This window comes from Poecilia reticulata, linkage group LG18 (genome assembly GCF_000633615.1).
Source record: "Poecilia reticulata strain Guanapo linkage group LG18, Guppy_female_1.0+MT, whole genome shotgun sequence".
In the NCBI taxonomy this organism is placed as follows: domain Eukaryota; kingdom Metazoa; phylum Chordata; class Actinopteri; order Cyprinodontiformes; family Poeciliidae; genus Poecilia; species Poecilia reticulata.
Window position 1 is genome coordinate 319,330 of NC_024348.1, and position 18,602 is coordinate 337,931.

Below are 18,602 nucleotides of genomic sequence, written 5' to 3' on the forward strand. Positions count from 1 at the left end.
TAACGCGGCGGGTTTTAAACTCTTACCTAGAGTTCTCCAAAGGATCATAATTCCTCACAGTAGGTTTATGTAAACATCCATACAGGTCAGCCTGTGTCCAATTTGAGTGAAAGGAGGCGGCGCGCGATCCCGCTGAGGTAAAGCAGCGGCATCGCGAGAGGCAAAGCGCAGAGGCGCCAGCTGTGTGATTAGTCCAAGCACTGTCGGGTTTAAATGCATAAACTATCATTTAGGAATAAATCTGCTCTGCTAGTGAAATGCTCAGAGCAACAGAGAAGCTTGCAGCCCGGCTTTAAAAAAAAAGAAAGAAGCAATTTAAAAATAATTTTTTTTCCAAGAAACGTAAACAAGCAACGCTTAGCCTGGCAGTGGGGCTAGTAAAGCATGGCGGGCTGCCAGGCTTATAATACACTGGGGGAAACCCTGTATATATATAATCCCAAATTTCTAACGTTCTTGCAATCATTTCCTAACATTTCCACATTTTGGCTACAACTCCCCCAGATAGTATTTAGTTAAGATATGTCTAGTCATTTTAAAAAAAATTTTAAATTGGATCAATAGCTGTTTTCTAACTGTTCTATTTATTTTTCCTTACTTAATACATATACATATATTATATTCTTGGATTTGATGTTCTTAAGACTCTATAGTTGTGGATTTAAATATTGTTTCACTAGCGATGTTTTCCTGTAACATATAATTACTCAGTAATATTTTTACATTTTCTGTCAATTTAACACCTCTTAATACAAAAACACGGTGGACAGCCACAGTGCCCTGATCACCCAGCTTAGAAAGTTTTCTGGTGGAAACCCTGCAATTCTGCATTTATGAGAGGTTTGAGTGAAAAAAGGCCAGTCAGGAAAGGCTCTGACCAAGCTAACACGTGGCTTCCCTTTATCCAAGCAGAGACCATTCTTAGCAGACAAACCTGGTCACTGACTTGGCAAGAGGAACTTACCGTTTTTGGCCATCTCTGCTATGATGTTGGCGACCTTTGGGGTGCAGGAAGACTGAGGGTTGAGCAGGGTGGGGAGCAAAGATAGGATCTCCTGCATCTTTCTGCTGGCCTCTGTGTCTGCAGGAGGAAATCAAAGAGAATTCAGTTCTGAAGACATGAAGCTAACTTCAGAGAGAGACACATCGTGATGATACTGTGAACAAACGTAAGTGTTTTATAGCTCCCTTTATTTTACTTTTAATATTCCAATTTTTGAGTCACTTTTGAATCAAGATTTAATCTCGTTTTAGCCCGTACAAAAACTAAATGTAAATATTACACATATGTTTTTTAAAGAATTGTCTAGGCCTGTCACAATAACAAATTTTGCTGGACAATTAGCCGTCTCAAAAATTATTGCGATAAACAAAAAGTTTGTTTGAAGACCATTTTAAACTGATGTAATGGTAATGGCTAGAGGTGTGCCGATCGGTCGGCCACCGATCATTATCGGCCGATTTCCGTGAAAAAGTGTATGATTGGTGATCGCCGATCACTGACTCTTGCTGCCGATCACCTGCATCTCAATTTGCAGCCTGCCTGAACAGCTCTTGTCCTCTTTCCTTCACATTGCGCAAGCACACAGCAACAAATCCTAGGCGATATGGTGAGGAACTATAACGCTCTGAGTGAATGGGGAAGTTTGGGTGTACCGTCGAAGAAATACCTCGGAGGTGAAGCACGTCAAAATGCATCAACACGACCAATTTAATATGGCTTTAAAAAAAAAAAAAAACATTTGAGGGAGTTTGGCTACATCGATGGTCACTGCAGGAAAAAAAAGGGACATCCGGAGTGATCAGATAGCAGATAAAGCAGACGCACAGCTACCAATACCCTGTGTTCTGCAGAATTACTGCGCTCAGTCAGAACCAGCATTAATCAGCTAGCCATGCTGTCAGGAAGTTTTGATTCAGTAACTCAGGATTGTTTATTTTGATGCAACCTGTATTTGACTCTGAAAGAATATTTCTATTTTATTTATAGGCAGTGTTGTGAGATTTATTTGACTCGTATATAATTTATGGTACAGAGAACCTTACTGTTAAATATTGTTTTACTGATTGTAGGTTTTTCAGTTATTTTGACTGAATAGCTGCTGCATTGTGCCTCCAAATATTTTGCATGTTTATGTCTAAATTAGGTGAATTTATTGCCAGATCATTTTTCCATTTTGTCAGATTATATAGCGGCATTTATACCTAAAGCGAAAAATTAACAGCCAATCCAGGTGATTGGCAGTGATCAGTGATGGGCAAAGATCGGCCTCATTGCTGATCAGTATCGGAATCAGCAGCAAAAAAGCTGATCAGAGCATCCCTAGTAATGACATAATAATGCATGCGACATCCTGCCAAAAATAGATATACTTTATTTTCAAAAAACACTTAACACTGGAACTGGTAAACAAAATAGGGCTGAAACAATTCCTCGAGTGATTCAAGTAGCTCGATTATTAAAATTCCTTGTGGAAAATTTATCTGCCTCAAAGCTTTGTTCAGTTCTATTTTATTATTTAGCACACCATGATCCGGCCGGGTTATTACTTGCACTGCGCAGTGATCTCACTTCCGCCTGAGTTGTTGACGAAAGCTAGGTGTTACCAGTTTTCAAGTTTGGCCTGGGAGGATTTTATTTATTGATGATAATGTCCAGGTCTTTGTCGTTATTCAGAGAACCAATAAACATCCTTAAAATGACTGCTGCGAGGCTTTTCTCCTCCCAGAGCTGCTGCCTGGTGGCCAGTTCAGAGCGAATGGCGGGGAAGAGCGCTGCAGGTGTATTTATACAGGTGAGCGGATAGACTGAACACTGCGGGCAGCTGCGCATTAGATAATTAACTTAAGTGTAGCTTTTATTGACGAACCGGAAAATTTATTTCATATCATCCTGGTCTCAACAAATGGGTGACGGAGCACACCATGACGACATGTAGCTTGTAGATGTGTTTCTGTGTGTGATGAACGAAGGTGTCAAATCCCGTCGCTAACAAACACAAAAGCTATAAATGTTTGGGCAAGGTGAGAGTTCATCTATTAAATTGAAGATTAATGCATAAACCAAAAGGCGGAGTATAGACATTTTTATAAGCGTATATGTGAGCCTGCCTCTTTATTATTTAATTGAATATAATTTCAGATTTTTGTATAACTTTTCTTCAGGTTAACTTAGAAAGTGAGCTTTTATTGTTACAAGTTAATTTTCTAAACTACAGAAAAGTTATTGTTAGTGAAGGTCGACTGTGAAAAATAGGACTGATGATATGTGATAGTAATACTGCTATGTTAGTTTTAACAATGTTTTATTTTATCCTTTTTTTATTCAATTACTCGATTAATAATGAGAATAATTAATAGATAACTCAATTACTAAAATATTTGTTTACAACAGCCCTAAAACAAAACAAACAAAACTAAAAACTAAAATAAAATAGACTCTCAGTCTCCATTAACAAAAAATGCATTTGAATAAAAACTAAACGCAACATAAAACCAAAGTGGAATAAAAACTACAGTCAACCAAAAGAGTCTCTATTATGAAGTCTGTATACGATATTGACCTTCAATAATCTTTAGATTCAGATAAAGATGGGCATATCTGATGACCTGATGCAATAGTTCACTCTTCCCTTAAGCCCAGTTCACACTACACAATATTTTGCCCCGATGTTCCCTTACGACAACCTTAGAATGTACCACTTTCTAAGATTGTTGCTTGCGATAAAACCGACCATCCTGTGATGTGTTACGACTGATTTGGTCCAGTCAGTAGAACCTCATGACTGTTCTGATCTAAATCAGGCATATTCAACATGCCGGATTGTTTTGGCCAGTTTATCGCAGTGTGTGGGGTTTTCCCTGACTGGGAGTGAGAATGCAGCCTGGTGAATGCGACAGTCAATCACAAAGCACGGATTCCCCTCCGTGCTTTCTGAGGGGAGAGCACGGAGGGGAATCCCAAACAGCCGACACGGCGCAACCCAAAGTCCGGTGGACATCGCAAATGATATGTGGAAACAACATGAATGTTTATTCAAAATTTCGTGCAAAGAATATCTGCAGAAATGACGAAGAGAGTGGGAGCGAAATTGCTACCGCAATTGATATACCTGGTAACTTTTCAGTTGTTCATTGTTAACATGACTTAAATGGGTTATAATGATAAGGCTATTCATTCAGCCGTGTTTATTTACTCTAAATTCACATAAAATGTAGTGGGTTTTTACGGGATTTTCTGTCTGAAATCTGAATGTCGGTGAGAGAAATCGGTTTGTGTGTGGTGTGTCGCTCTTGCCGTGTGGCTGGACACCACACGGAATTGAATTGGATTGAAGCCGACTGAACCAGTTACACTTACGATTTTTTTTCAGCTATTGTGTTTCTCAGGTTTTGAAAATGGGCAGACGATCGGCTGACAATTCCAAAATTGTGTAGTGTGAACTGAGCATTACACAAAGGAAATGATGAAGGGAGGGGTCAGTGGAGAGCATCAGGAAAATCAGGCGCTTGCATGTAGCTCCAGGTGTGTGGCTCCACAAGCACATCAGTAAATTAGTATAAATACCCAGAATACCACCACGTGTCCAAATAACCATGACAATGGTTATGGTTCTTGGGATAATTAAATGTCAACATGACTCATAAGTTATGACTAACTTAGTTCATATAAGTAGCTCTAATATTAATAATAATAATAATTGTATATTTTATTTAAAAGGCATCTCACAACAAATAAAAACAATACATTTTAAAGAAAAAAATTCCAAACTGAAAAAAAAAAAGAAATGACTGTTCATCAATCCAAGTGGAAACTTGGATTAACAGTTGAGCGTTCTGCTGGGATTTAAGAACAGACAGCGTGCCAGAAAGTCTTTTGCAGTAAATGGGTAATGTGGAAGTTTATTCTAAGTTAGCGATTCTCAATGGGGTGGTACCGCCACCCGGGGGGGCGTTCAGAGGATGGCAGGGGGCGCTGGCGGAAATTTTTACAAATGGGAGGCGCTGGGATTCCTTTGGGGGGCGTTAGGTCGAAGGTAAACATTACACCTTAAATGCACAACAATATCAGTTTTGACTTTGAGCAACTTGCTGAAACTGTATTGTGTAACATTAAGTCATGCTTGGCAGCAACTGTATCGATGGCATAACAGCTCTTCTTCTCTTCAGTGTTTGTAGCTTCTTGGTGCAGCTTCGCGGTAGCTTCACCGCATCAGTTCAGCATTACACCGGCTGATGACGTTGCTGTGATTCACTTGTCTGGTGTCTGATTTAAAATATTTTATGTTTTATTGAGGATTTTTGGACATGTTTTGTCAGTGCTGTGATCATGTCAAAGCAGCAAATCATATTAAAAAGTATTTTAATGTTCATCTGAATGCTGCACATTTCCATGGAAGGACAACGGAATCGCTCTTATAAACATGTAATGACTAAAATCATGATACCCTCACTGTGTATCCCTCTGAAAAATTGACCCATTTAAATAATAACTAAAAAATCCTTCCATGGGTGGATACCACAATAGTCAGCGTTCATTATATAGTGTTGAGGAAAAATTATTATTTTTAGTGTTTAATATAGTTTAATCTTTTTTGAACAAAATTCTTAATTTTGAACAGTGTTAGAGATGTTTGGTATTATCATTTTGTTATTACTTTAGTTCATATTCAGTCTAATGTTCAATTTAAAGTGTTCTCTTTCTTCTGTGTGTATAAACTGACCTGGAGGCCCCATCTGCCTGTGTCATGTAAAACAGTTAACTGTGTGTTTCCCAGAACTTAAATTACATTTTCACAGGTGCCTTCTTATCAACCGGAATATTTCCTATCTTAGAAACTGCCTGTGCAGTAATAATTAGGGGCATGCCATAGTGTAACCCGCAAGAAGGGTTACTTTAAATACCTTTTAATAGTAGATGGCAATACCAACACTACAAAATATAAGTAAGTTGGGCCTGATCAGGAGATTCTAAATTCGGGGGAGCCTAGGTGTGAACAACAGAGGAGAGCACACAATGTATATAAAAAAAATAGAATTTAATAAAAAAAAAAAGTAGAATTTAATATAAACAACATTTGTGGATCCACATTGTACAAATAAACAAAAATTGCGCGCTTTAAAAAATAAATTAAATAAAAAAAATAACCCAGTCTTTTATGTGTCTGTCAAATGTTCTTTCAAAGTTTGTTTAGTCTTTTCAATATGTCTGTGAAATATTTTTTTATGTTTCACGGCTGGTGACCAGTCAGGTCACTGTCTACCAGTTCACTTGGTCCTCTGGGCAGGGGCTCGCCATCCAAGTTCTTGTAATGTAAGGTTGATCTTGATGTCTCTGGCACAATGTTTCAAAAGTGCACCATAGGAAAAAAAAAACCTGACCTGGAAGAAGGTCAAAGTAAAGTATCTTAAAATTCAGGACGCTAATATCAATAAAGCTTAAGTAACAATTCAAATTTCAAACTAAAAGTGCCAAAGTACATTTATAACACTAAATCTAACATTCAAAATGTGGATTAGAAACCCGCATTAGCTCTGACCTACAGAAAACAGAAAGTTCCTAAGTAATAAGAACACATCACAGCACCATCACATTAACAACATTGAAATATTAAAACGTATTAATAGAAAAAGAAGTAAATTTACATGAAAAAAATACAACATACACAATAATAATGATATAAAATTTATAATCCAATTTTATTTTTTATTAAATTTGAACAGTTATTAGGTGTTTTAGCCAATTTATTGTGAATTTACTGGGCCAACGGCTGAGCGCGTGCGATTACTCACCGATGCTTCAATGCTATATAACTACCAGGGATTTTTCTGGACGTCAGCTGTTAGGTTATTGACTACATTGCAGCTTTCTTTAGCATTAATGCAAATTTTTTGCATCAGAACGCTGGGTCTAAGCCGACGGGCACTTTGGCATGCCCCTCAAAATTTCTGCAGGTTCTGCAGTTTGTCTCTGCTGTCTTCTTTAGCTATCCTGCCTGTTTCTGCTTGATAATAAAAGACAAGCTGTAACCAAAGGTCTTCAGAATGCTCAGTGAACAGCTTGGAGGAGCAGTTTGCTGATTCTTCTCCATTTGCAAAAGCTTGGTCATAAAATTCATATACATTGCCTGTGGTTCTTTTAATGAAGGTTCGAAAGGAAAAACACCTATTATTATTTGGTGCCGTGACCCGGATCTCTCCTACCGACCGCTGTCAGGCAGAGGAAGACGCGCTGAATCCGTCCACGGCCAGAGTCAACAGAACTTGGAAAGAAAGAACCAGGAGGCAAAATGGGAGAGCTTACAGGTTGCCTCCGTTTGCTCCAGACTTGCAGAAAGCAGATGAAGAACAAACATTAGCAGATTATATGATCGGAACTCTTAAACTGAAGGAAGTGTCCAGTGCAAATTTACTGCCTTCTGATTCTCTTCCTCCGCAGGAGACCGCTCCCATTGAGCCAGGAGACTGGGTCTACATTAAAGTCATCAAACGAAAGAACTGGACGAGTCCACGGTGGGAAGGACCATTCCAGGTGCTGATGACAACACCAACAGCTGTAAAGATTGCTGAAAGACCCAGCTGGATACATCTCAGTCACTGCAAGCTGCAGAGAGTGTTGGACCGCTAATTCTGAGTGGCGGGGAAAGCTGGCTATACAGGGGTTCCTGACCAATAGGGCAGTTCGTCTCAACGCCAGTGAAGAAACTCGACGCATCCTCAATCTTTTGTTTGGGGGTTTTGACATCTCTGCGCGCCGAGCAGGAATGGGGACTCCATATGCCAGATGGATCTTCTACTATGCTGTGACTGCAGCATGTCTGATTTGGAGGAGGAAGTGACCTCACTTTCCACCCACATTACTACAGCACCAACCTGTGGTGGCAGCTGATGAACAGGACTGCTCATGAGGAGAAAGAAGTGAATTGCTATGAGTGTGCGCAGCTGCCAATTGCCGCACACAACTCAGGTCTGCGTGCAGGACACATCACTGATGGCAAACAGATGTGTCTCTATGGCCTGAGCACATAACCACGACTCGGCGTGCCAATGCGAAGGATGCAAATGGTGCAAAAAGCATTATTCTGTTCTACCTCGGACAGGAGATGCCGCGAAAGGGCTTTTTGGAGCTATGAACTGTTCCTTTAATGCTGACGTACTTCCATTTTCATCGTTTCCACAAACCGCATGGAAAATACCAGAGACCATTTCTTTAGCAGGAGCTAAACCCGGGTCTCTGAGGAGCTGCGTTTTCAACAATGGACACGTTTCTCTTGGGATGTTACCTTGGAATTTGTGTAACAAAGGTTATACATCCTGCGAAACGACACCAGATTACATCAACTGCATCGCCTGCAGGGGTCAGAGGGCGACCCCCGGCTGCAAAGTCTGGAAGGACAACCCAGACTGTGACAACTTGCTTCAGAAGAGGAGTTTCAACATCACACATCGGACAAGAGGACGACAGGAGACAACACTGCAACGCCATAGTGCCAGGAGACTGTGGTTCAAGGGTGATGGCTGACTGGTACTTCCTGTGTGGAAATGGAGCTTACATGGTCTTGCCATGATATTGGGGAGGACTGTGTGCTTTGGTCCCCCTAATCAGCCCAATTGCATTCTTCAGGAAAGGACAACACGTTTTAGCTGCCCGCTCCAAGCGCGCAGTTATGCCGGAGGTCAAATGATGGGGAGGCCTCACGACAGAGACTGGAGTTCCTTGGGAGTTCAAGATTTGGGGCAGGGGAGAAAAGTTTATGCAAGGCCCATTTCCATGGGTCGGAGTAGGAGAGGTTCGAAGTCACGTTGAGATCAACAGATATGGATTATTGCGACTCATCAACAGCACACGCTAGCTGGCCAACGGCACCGTGAGAGCTGACTGGACTGAGAAGCTCCCAAGTTTACTTTGTAAAAGTTCAAAGAACAATACTCATAGTCAAGTTTGTTACCATAGCAACCATCTTATGCTGTGAGTTTACTCTTTGAGTTTCAGCTCTATTTGTTCACAAATATAAATTAGTAAACTGCAATTATAATGTATTGCTTTTTAGGTTTGCCAATTAAACTATTCCCCTGGTCCTAGATTTCACTAAATCTAACACAGAAGCTGTTGGAGGTGCTGATGTTTTTAGCAACAAAAGAAAACCCCTAAAGCAAATTCTGCTCCGACCCTGTATTATGTGTTAAACCCACTGTACTGCGCAGAGATGAGCAACTTCTATTCATTGCTGCTAATGTGGCTTTCCATTTCATGTCTGTTGAGTTTTTAACAAGGGAACACAGAAACTATTTTGGTTGGTCGAGGTTCTGGAGAAGTTTTTCAGATGTGCGGTGGCCGCGCACATTAACTCTGACTAAGTGGACAAAGCATTTGATACGGTTTGGTGTACTGTGTAAACGGAAAAATAAAACTAGCAATAATACTATAATAATAATAAAAAAATCAGCGTGATGCGTGACTGCTAGGAGAAAGCTCCTCACCGGGTTAAACCTGCACGATAAGGTTATCGCTGGGTAATGACCCAGCGATTCCCAGGGGGAACCACTACAGCGCACCGACCAACCGCGAACACAGACCTAAACTTTACAGGGAAGACAGGCCAAACGATGGGCAGCGTGTTGAGATGTAAACGCTGCATAATGTTTTGTTCACAAATATGCATCATTCTCACCGCTCACTCAAAACACCACTGAAAGCACGACTACAAGTTATTCCTGCGGTTCACGTAAAGCTGCGCAACCAGAGCTAACGCGGTGGGTTTAAACTCTTACCTTAATCAATAACTCCTCATAAGTGATCACAATTCCTCACAGGGAGCTGATGTAAATATCCATGCAGTTCAGCCTGTGTCCATTTCGAGTGGAAGGAGGCTCGCGCGATCCGTGCTGAGGTAAACTTAATCTAGCTTTGTGCGCGGCCGGCTTTAATTGCATAAGCTATAAACACATATTCTATAACCATATCTTTTAGGAATAAATCTGTTCCGGTAGTGAAACGCTGAGTAACAGAAACGTTCGCAATCCGGCTTTAAAAAAAAAAAAGGGCAATTTTTTTTTTCTTTCTAAAACGACAAAAAAAAAAAAAATCAAGAAAGGCTTAGCCTGGCGGTGGCACTAGTAAAGCATGGCGGGCCGCCAGGCTTATAATACACTGGGGGAAACCCTGGACTGATTGTCTTAACTTGAATAAAATCACAAACGATTTTGAAAAGGGCCTTCACTATAGAATGTCTTCTGCTATCAGAGAGGAAACGGATGTGCTGTGCTAGGCAGTTCACAAAAACAAAAGTAATGGGGAAAAACAGGATGAGAGAGATAACTTCTGTCTGTTTACATACTAGGTCAAATTCTTTGGTGTTTTCTATGAGCTAAGAAAAACACTAAAATCTTGCGAAAACAAAACTAGTATTTGGGATATTATGGAATCGCTCAGGCAGGAAAACGAGCAAGGTCTAGGTGAAAAATAAAGCTCTTTCTGGCAACTAGGGTCTTTGTTCAAATGTATAGAAAAGGAGGAACTGGGAGAAGACTCCAGATGTAACTGGCAGGAGAACATCCTGTTTTGAGAGTGACCTTTGCTCTCTCTTTCTCTTTATCTTTGGTTTTGAATAGGTCTCCCATCCTATCTAAGTAATTGGAAACTGTTTAGAGGCTTAGAAGGAGAGGACACACCTTCAATGTATATATTAAAAGTCTTAATAAAAGTCTCCACTTCACAGCAGCAAGCCGAGTTGCTTTGCTTTGCGGCCGCACGAGCAGTTCCCAAAGGCACATTTGTTTTTCCCCTGCCTTTGCTTTTCTCCTGCCTTTGCTTTTCTCCTGCCTTAGCATTTTGTTCATTTTTCTACTTTTCTCAGGTAATTAATGTCTGTTTTATGGTTTGGACTTCTTGATGATTTGGGTGAGATGCTGTTCTGTTTTTTCTATGCATTTAATTGTCTGAATAAAACTCTAGATATGTCTGAAGTTGAATAGCGACTGGTTGTTCTCCGTGTGGTTTCCACTGTGTACATGCGGAACTCTGGATTTGGGAGACTAGAGGAAAACAACGAGCAAAGAAGTTTAACAATTTGAATCCTCTAGTATCAACAAGGTGCGCAACCAGAGCTAACAAGAGTGGGGATTAAACTCCTACCTTGATAAAAAAATTCTGGAAAGAAACATAATTCCTCACAGGGGGTTGACGTAAATATCCATACAGGTCAGCCTTTGTCCAGCTGGAGTGAAAGGAGGCGCGCACGATCCGCACTGAGGTTAACTTAATCCACTGCTGCAGCGCACGAGGCAACGCCCAGAGGCGCTAGCGGTGTGACTGGTCCAGTTTTAAATGGATCAATTATAAACCTATCTTTTAGGAATAAATCTGCTCCGCCAGTGAAGCGCTCAGAGCAACAGAGGCTCTTGTAATTTGGCTTAAGTTTTTTTTTTTAATCAAGAAAGGCTTAGCCTGGCAGTGGCGCTACTAAAGCATAGCAGGCCTATAATACACTGGGGGAAAACCTGCCTATATATATATATATTATATCCATCCATCCATTATCTGTACACCCTAGTCCCTAGTGGGGTCGGGAGGGATGTTGGTGCCTATCACTAGCTAACGTTCTGGGCGAGAGGCGGGGTACACCCTTAACAGGTCGCCAGTCCGTCGCATATATATATATATMTATATATATRTATATATATATAGATATATATATACACACACACACACACACACACACACACACACACACACACACACACACACACACGTAATTGTCTACACACCTTGTCCACCTTAAGAATCATCAAGCCCGACCTGTTTAGAGTTTTTCTGCTGATCCAATCCCGCTTTTTCTTTTACAGTGAGAATGAAAGTTTCCCACAGACAATATGCATTTTATGAGCTTTATGAGCGCACAGACCGATGTGCAGTTACATTTTATGTGACAAACACTGAGAAAATTTACTAGTTACATTCTTGTTTACTAGTTACATTCGTGTGAGGGAAACCTGAGGAGTTCCCTCACAAGATGCAGTCCTGTGGGACTGTGGGCGACATGAAATGCCACTGCACCTCAGTGATTGTGTCAATAGAACAGTCCCCAAGCAAAAAACCTGCATAGTGTATTTAAATACAGATATGTTGGTTATATTAAGGGCTGTTGTAAACGAATATTTTAGTAATTGAGTAATCTATCAATTACTCTTATGATTAATCGAGAAATTGGATTAAAAAATAAATAAAATAAAACATTGTTAAATCTAACATAACAGCAGTATTACTATCGCGTATCAACCTGTCTTATTTTTCAGTTGTGCTTCCCCAACAATGACTTTTCTGTAGTTTAGAAAATTAACTCATAACAATAAAAGCTCACTTTCTAATTTAACCAGTAGAAAAGTTATACAGAAATCTGAAATTATACTTAATTCAATAATAAAGAGGCAGGTTCACAAATACGCTTATAAAAAATGTCTGTACTCCAGCTTTTCGTTTATGCATTCATCTTCAGTCAATTTAATAGATGGAAGGTCAGACAAGGAATCGTCTCACCTTGCCCAAACATTTATAGCTTTTGTGTTTGTTAGTGACGGGATTTGACACCTTCGTTCATCACACACAGAAACACATCTACCAGCTACATGTTGTCATGGTGTGCTCCATCACCCATTTGTTGAGACCAAGATGATATGAAATAAATTTTCCGGTTCGTCAATAAAAGCTACACTTAAGTTAATTATCTAATGCGCAGCTGCCCGCAGTGTTCAGTCTATCCGCTCACCTGTATAAATACACCTGCAGCACTCTTCCCCGCCGTTCGCTCTGAACTGGCCACCAGGCAGAAGCTCCGTGAGGAGAAAAGCCTACCGTACTCCAGGCATCGCGCCAGTCATTTTAAGGATGATTATTGGTCCCCTGGAAAACGTCAAAGACCCGGACATTATCATCAATCAATAAAATCCCCCCCGGCCAAACTATAAAACTGGACGTTATGCTGCTAACACTTAGCTTTCGTCAACAACTCAGGTGGAAGTGAGATCACTGCACAGCGCAAGTAATTACCTGTCCGGAACAAGGCGCGTTAATAATAAAATATAACTGAACGAAGATTTGAGGCAGATAAATTTTACTCAAGGAATTTTAATAATCGAGCTACTCGAATCACTTGAGAAATCGTTTCAGCCCTAGTTATATTGTTTAGTTGCTACTGTTTTATCACATAGCCGCTCCACAGGTTCAGACGTTCACCACGGTCATTCAGTTTGAATCTAAAGCGCTACAAGACTGCAGCTGTCACGTTCGGCTTTTAAACCTACATTTCCCCATTTTACTCCTCCTCACCGAGCTTTATGCTATGCTCTGTGGTTGGAGACTAGGGGCCCAGCAGGTAACTTAGCTAATGGTCACACAGTGACCGGACACAGTGCTGCTGTCTCTTCATTAATTTCTACGGAGTTTGTGCGGTGTGAGACGTGCACAGACAAAAAGTTTAAACTTTTTCAACTTTTGTAGCTGTAGTCATCACTATCGAGTCCCATGTATGGGGTCCAGCCTGAGTGGCGGAAAACAGAGACTTGTAACTCCCTGGTTGTTAAGCCGTTACCAAGAAACCAATAAGGGAGGAGTAATCTGAAAATGTTAAACCATCAGCAATAAAACCGAAGCAGCAAAAGCTGTAGAGTACAACAGTTGTCTCATTGTCAATTCTTCTGGCCGTTACTGTTCATACTCAGCTAGCCTGCCTTCAATACAGCTTGAAGGTTGGCTAATCGTGAAACAGAACTACAGTAAACTAAAAAAAAAAGTGCCCATTGCACAAAGTATGTCTACCCTTACACATTGCTCAGCCTTCTGGCATTACATCAGCACACTCATCCTCAGCACATTTCACACTTGGACTAACTGAGCTACCATCTGATCATCACTGTGTTGGTCCTTTTAAACATATCAAGGATATAAAGATATTTGTGAGTTCTGATGGTGAGAGCAGTCTCCATAAACTGAAGTGGATCAGTGTACTTACAACACACCAAGTAGAATCTATAGCTTGTACTCACTGTTTTGGATGAGTGCGCTCAGCAGGCAGTCCAGGCTGCTCTCCGTGCTGTCAGTGGTACTGTCTGTAGACGCCAGCTTCAGCTTCTCCAGCGCTTCCCTAAGGCTCTCTGAACACAAACACATCACTATTAGGACCACAGCGAGCAACGATCAGCAGCATATTCAATATGTTAGCTTGTTTTGGCCAGTTTATGGCGGTGTGTGGGGTTTTCCCCGACTGGGAGCGAGAATGCAGCCTGGTGAATGTGACAGATAGCCAATCAGAAAGCACAGATTCCCCTCTGTGCTTTCTGAGGGGAGAGCACGGAGGGGAATCCCAAACAGCTGACACGGCGCAACCCAAAGTCCGGTGGACATTGGAGATGATATGTGGAAACAACATGAATGTTTATTCAACATTTCATGCAAAGAATATCTGCAGAAATGACAAGGAGAGTGGGAGCGAAATTACTACCGCAATTGATATACCTGGTAACCATTGTTCATCGTTAACGTGACAATAGGTTGTTTACTCTAAATTCACATGTGCTGTAGTGGATTTTTACGGGATTTTCTGTCTGAAATCTGAATGTCGGTGAGATAAATCGGTTTGTGTGTGGTATGTTGCTCTTGCTGTGTGGCTGGACACCACACACAGCACGATTGAAGCCGATCGAACCAGTTATACTTCCTATTTTTTTTCAACTAATGTGTCTATCAGGTTTTGAGAATTGGCAGACGATGTCAGTGTCATGAATAGAATGAGAAAAAAGCAGGAAGAAACGATAAAGACGATAAATTAAAATTAAGTCGATAATTTTCATTTATCGTGCGATTAATTGATTTATCATGACAGGCCTAAGGGAAATAGCTGTCATTTGGACCTCAACACAGAGGTTCCAGGAGAAGCTTAGGAGTTCCAACTACCTCCCCAATACAACTTAAATTAAAGCTGCATGCAGCACTGGAGGCCCTTGAGGCTCAATGGCATGGCCCTGCTCTAATGGTGACCGCGGGAGCTCCAGCAACACCACCCACTCGCCACGTCATCGCTCTTGCGCAGTTCCCTCACCCATCCGCTAGGTGATACACACTGATGTGTTCAGCAGTGCTTCCTGAAGATCTGGTGCAGATCAATTGATATGTTAAGGAAATATAGTTGATGGAATAACCTAGGGGTCACAGTGGAGTGAAATTACAATTTAAGTCTATTGGGCTTTTTAGAGGTTATAGGTCAATCATATCAAGATTGGTGTAAATCGGATGATGCATGTATAATTTAGAGACAACCATATGCATACGGCGAAGGATTATAATTCGTCATTCAGCCATGCCCACATGGACTGCCAGCAGCTACTGTTGAGAGGATTTACCATCATGATGCAGTAAAAAGAAGAAAAACTGTGGGAAAACGGTGACTTCCTGTTGAAAGGGGGTGTGGCTAAGGTGATGTCACCAATTGACCATATGAATGTGATGAACTCTAGTCTGTGATGACACAAAAAAGTTTGATGTAGGTGGGACCTTTTGTGGGGAAGTTATTCCACCTTGATGTTTCATGGCAAATAGTCAGGTTTTGAGGGTTAGCCACACCCACATACTTTAATGTACAAAAAAAGATTTTGATAACTTTTGACCTTCAATGCCTCAAGACTGTGCTGACTGATTTTGAAGCCTGGACCTTAAAAGCCTTAAGAGGAGTTCGTTCAGATACAACATAAAAGAGACAAAATGGCAGCTTTGATACAAAATATCCAATTTCCCAATGGGTTTAGACTAGAGGTGTGCCGATCGATCGGTCACCGATCATAATCGGGCCGATTTTCGTGAAAAAGTGCATGATCGGTGATCGCCGATCATTGGCTCTTGTTGCCGATAACGATCACCTGCATCTCATTTCGCAGCCTGTTCAGCTGGTCTCCTCTTTCCTTCACACTGCGCAAACGCGCAGCAACAAATCCTAAGCGATGTTGAACTATAACGCACTGAGTGAATGGGGACGTTTGCGTGTCATGCGGAAAATTGAAGCATGTGGGGTGAAGTACGTCAAAATGCATCAACACAACGAAGCTAATACGACAAAAACAATGGCTTATTTGACGGAGTTTGGCTATATAGAGGCTCACTGCAGTAAAAAAGACATATGGAGGATCAGATAGCAGGTAAAGCAGCCACAGCTACAAACACTCACCCGTATTATTAGCATGACGGTCAGAAAGCTAAACAAATAACCCGCAAAATTATTTAAGTCTTTGAGCTGCGATGTAAGTCGCTGGTTCTGTTCTCGCTGTTGAACCGCTGCTACGTGCTACAGGTAGTAATATTTCAGACGGAGCTTCGCTTCTGCTCCACCTGGTAGTAAACTCTCACACCGAACCTCTGTTTAAAGCTGCAGCATCTAACTTAAAAAAATACATTTTACATACGTATTAAAACTTTCGCTGTCCTAACATGAGACAGATAATCTCTAAAAAAATAATCGATCTCCTCCCTGTTCTGCATAATTACTCCGCTCAGTCAGAAACAGCCACTCAGAACTAGCAGTAATCAGYTAGYCGCCATGCTATCAGGAAGTTTTCATTCAGTAACTCAAGATTGTTTATTGTAATGGAATCTGTATTTGCCTTTGAATGCTAAATTTCTGTTAAAGATAGTATTATTGATAGCAGTACAATTTACACAATGCCTGTTTTGTTTAGTTTTCTTCTTGGAAAAAGTTACTAAAAACAAGTTTTTGTCTAAATTAAGGTGAATTCATGGTTCCTTTTTCCACATAATGTAACCGGTAGTGTTTATGATAAAAATAATAATAATAATAATAATTATGTGATCGGCATCGGTGATCGGCCCTCATGGGTGATCGGTATCGGCAGGAAAAAAACCTGATCTGCACATCTCTAGTTTAGACCAGTTGTCCCCAACTCCTGGGCCGTAGACCGGTACCAGTCCGTGGACCAATTGGTACCGGGCCACACAAGAAATAAATATTTCTGTTATCCGAGTCTGGAGGATCTTTTATTTTGAAAATCCTTTAACCAGATTCTCTCAGTTGCGTCTTGAGATAGCGCTCAAGCAGCAAAATGAGCCCATATTGAGCCCACAAGCAGCAAAATGAATAAGAAACAGATGCCAGATGTCTTTGGAAAGTTCTTTGTAAAGGGGAAAAGGCCCAGAGACAGGAGAATGGATTTATCCCGGTATTCTCACATTCACACATGTGGCGATTCCCACATTCCAAGCCCGATCTGCATGATATGCGGCAACCGACTTGCTAATGAGGCAACGAAGCTTCAAACTGCTTTGCCATAAGCAACACTTTGGGTGTTATCGTTTCTCATCCCTCCCAGATGTGACCATCTCGTTTCAAAGATACAAGCGCAGGGCTCCCATTAATTTGTCGTTATAGAGAGTTAAAATTTTCATGAAAATAAAACGTTTGTTTTGTTGCGCATCTGAATCTTATTTTGAACGGATGTGTAAACGTTACCATAGCGACCAGAGTCAGAGAGCGTTAGAGCAGTGGTCGAGAAGAGAGAGAGGAGTAGAGCTTATGAGTCTTAAGTCTGGTTCACATGGCACGATTTAAGAATTGTTGGCCAATTTTCCAAACCTCTGTGACCACACAGGAGCAAATAAAAGTATAGCAGGTTTGATTGGTTCCTGTGTCCAGCCACACTGCAGGAGCAACACACCACACACGAACATCCCGGTTCCAGAAGAAAATCCTGTAAAAAAAGAAAAGGCGTTTGATAAAAGACGGAGAGAGCAGCCACTCTATTTGCTGCACTATGATTTGGAGGCGAGTTACGTTTTTTCGTAGTTAACATTTTTCTTACACTATGTTTAGATTGTTTTCTGTTCTGTGGTTACATTTAGCCTCACCACTTAATTATATGATTATGTTTTTACTGTTTTGATGTTTACATTGAAAACAATGGCCACAAAATAATGGATGAGTAGCCTACACTAATTTTAAAATCTTGCCGTGTGAACAAGGCTTTAGTACAAGATAATGTTGTATTTTACAAGTCACAAATACAATGTATCTGCAATGCATGTGGCTAGTGTCAGCGTCAAGTCCTGACTGAATGAATAGCTTTGTCGTTATAACCTCACGTTAATGATGGATTGCTGAAAAGTTACCAGGTTTATTAACTACTAGTTTCGCTCCAGTTCCTCTCCTTCTCCTCCTCTCGATTCAACATGTTGAGCCTGATTTTAGATCGGAGCGGTAACACACCACAGACTGCAGGCTGATCGGCTAGAATTATTGCAAGCGTCAATCTTAGAACTAGGAACGTTCTATGATTGTCGTAAGGGGAAAATCGGGGCAAAAAATGTTTAATTGTCCCATGTGAACTAGGCTTTTGCGGGCACACAAACATGCAGAAGCCTTGTGTGATGTTTCACCGCCCCCACCCAACTTTTTATCTCCGCAGTGATAAAAAGTTTGGGGACCACTGGTTTAGATCATATCTCCAAGAGACTTTTTTTAGGTACTGTCAAGATACACCTCTCCTTGGGCTGCCACCTTATCGTGGTGGAGGGGTTTGAGTGTCCCAATGATCCTAGGAGCTATGCT

The 18,602-nt window shown here is 41.0% G+C and overlaps 1 protein-coding gene and 1 long non-coding RNA gene across 7 annotated transcripts in view; one reads left to right on the forward strand and one right to left on the reverse strand.

The window, feature by feature from the left end:
• LOC103480074 (uncharacterized) overlaps positions 1-9,024 on the forward strand; it is a 69,290-nt gene extending 60,266 nt beyond the window's left edge. For 2 of the 4 annotated variants that reach the window (XR_536042.1, XR_536043.1), the window contains exons 2-4: positions 1,088-1,169; positions 2,678-2,795; positions 7,148-9,024. This is a non-coding gene — a long non-coding RNA (uncharacterized LOC103480074). The remainder of the gene's footprint in view (positions 1-1,087; positions 1,170-2,677; positions 2,796-7,147) is intronic. The other 2 variants (XR_001777561.1, XR_001777562.1) reach the window with 2 other exon arrangements.
• rap1gds1 (RAP1, GTP-GDP dissociation stimulator 1) overlaps positions 1-18,602 on the reverse strand; it is a 97,800-nt gene that overhangs the window by 72,914 nt on the left and 6,284 nt on the right. For all 3 annotated transcript variants that reach the window (XM_008434827.2, XM_008434825.2, XM_008434826.2), the window contains exons 2-3: positions 14,041-14,148; positions 965-1,081 (exon numbers count right to left, since the gene is read on the reverse strand). In XM_008434827.2, coding sequence (XP_008433049.1) covers positions 965-1,081; positions 14,041-14,148 — 225 coding nt within the window. The remainder of the gene's footprint in view (positions 1-964; positions 1,082-14,040; positions 14,149-18,602) is intronic.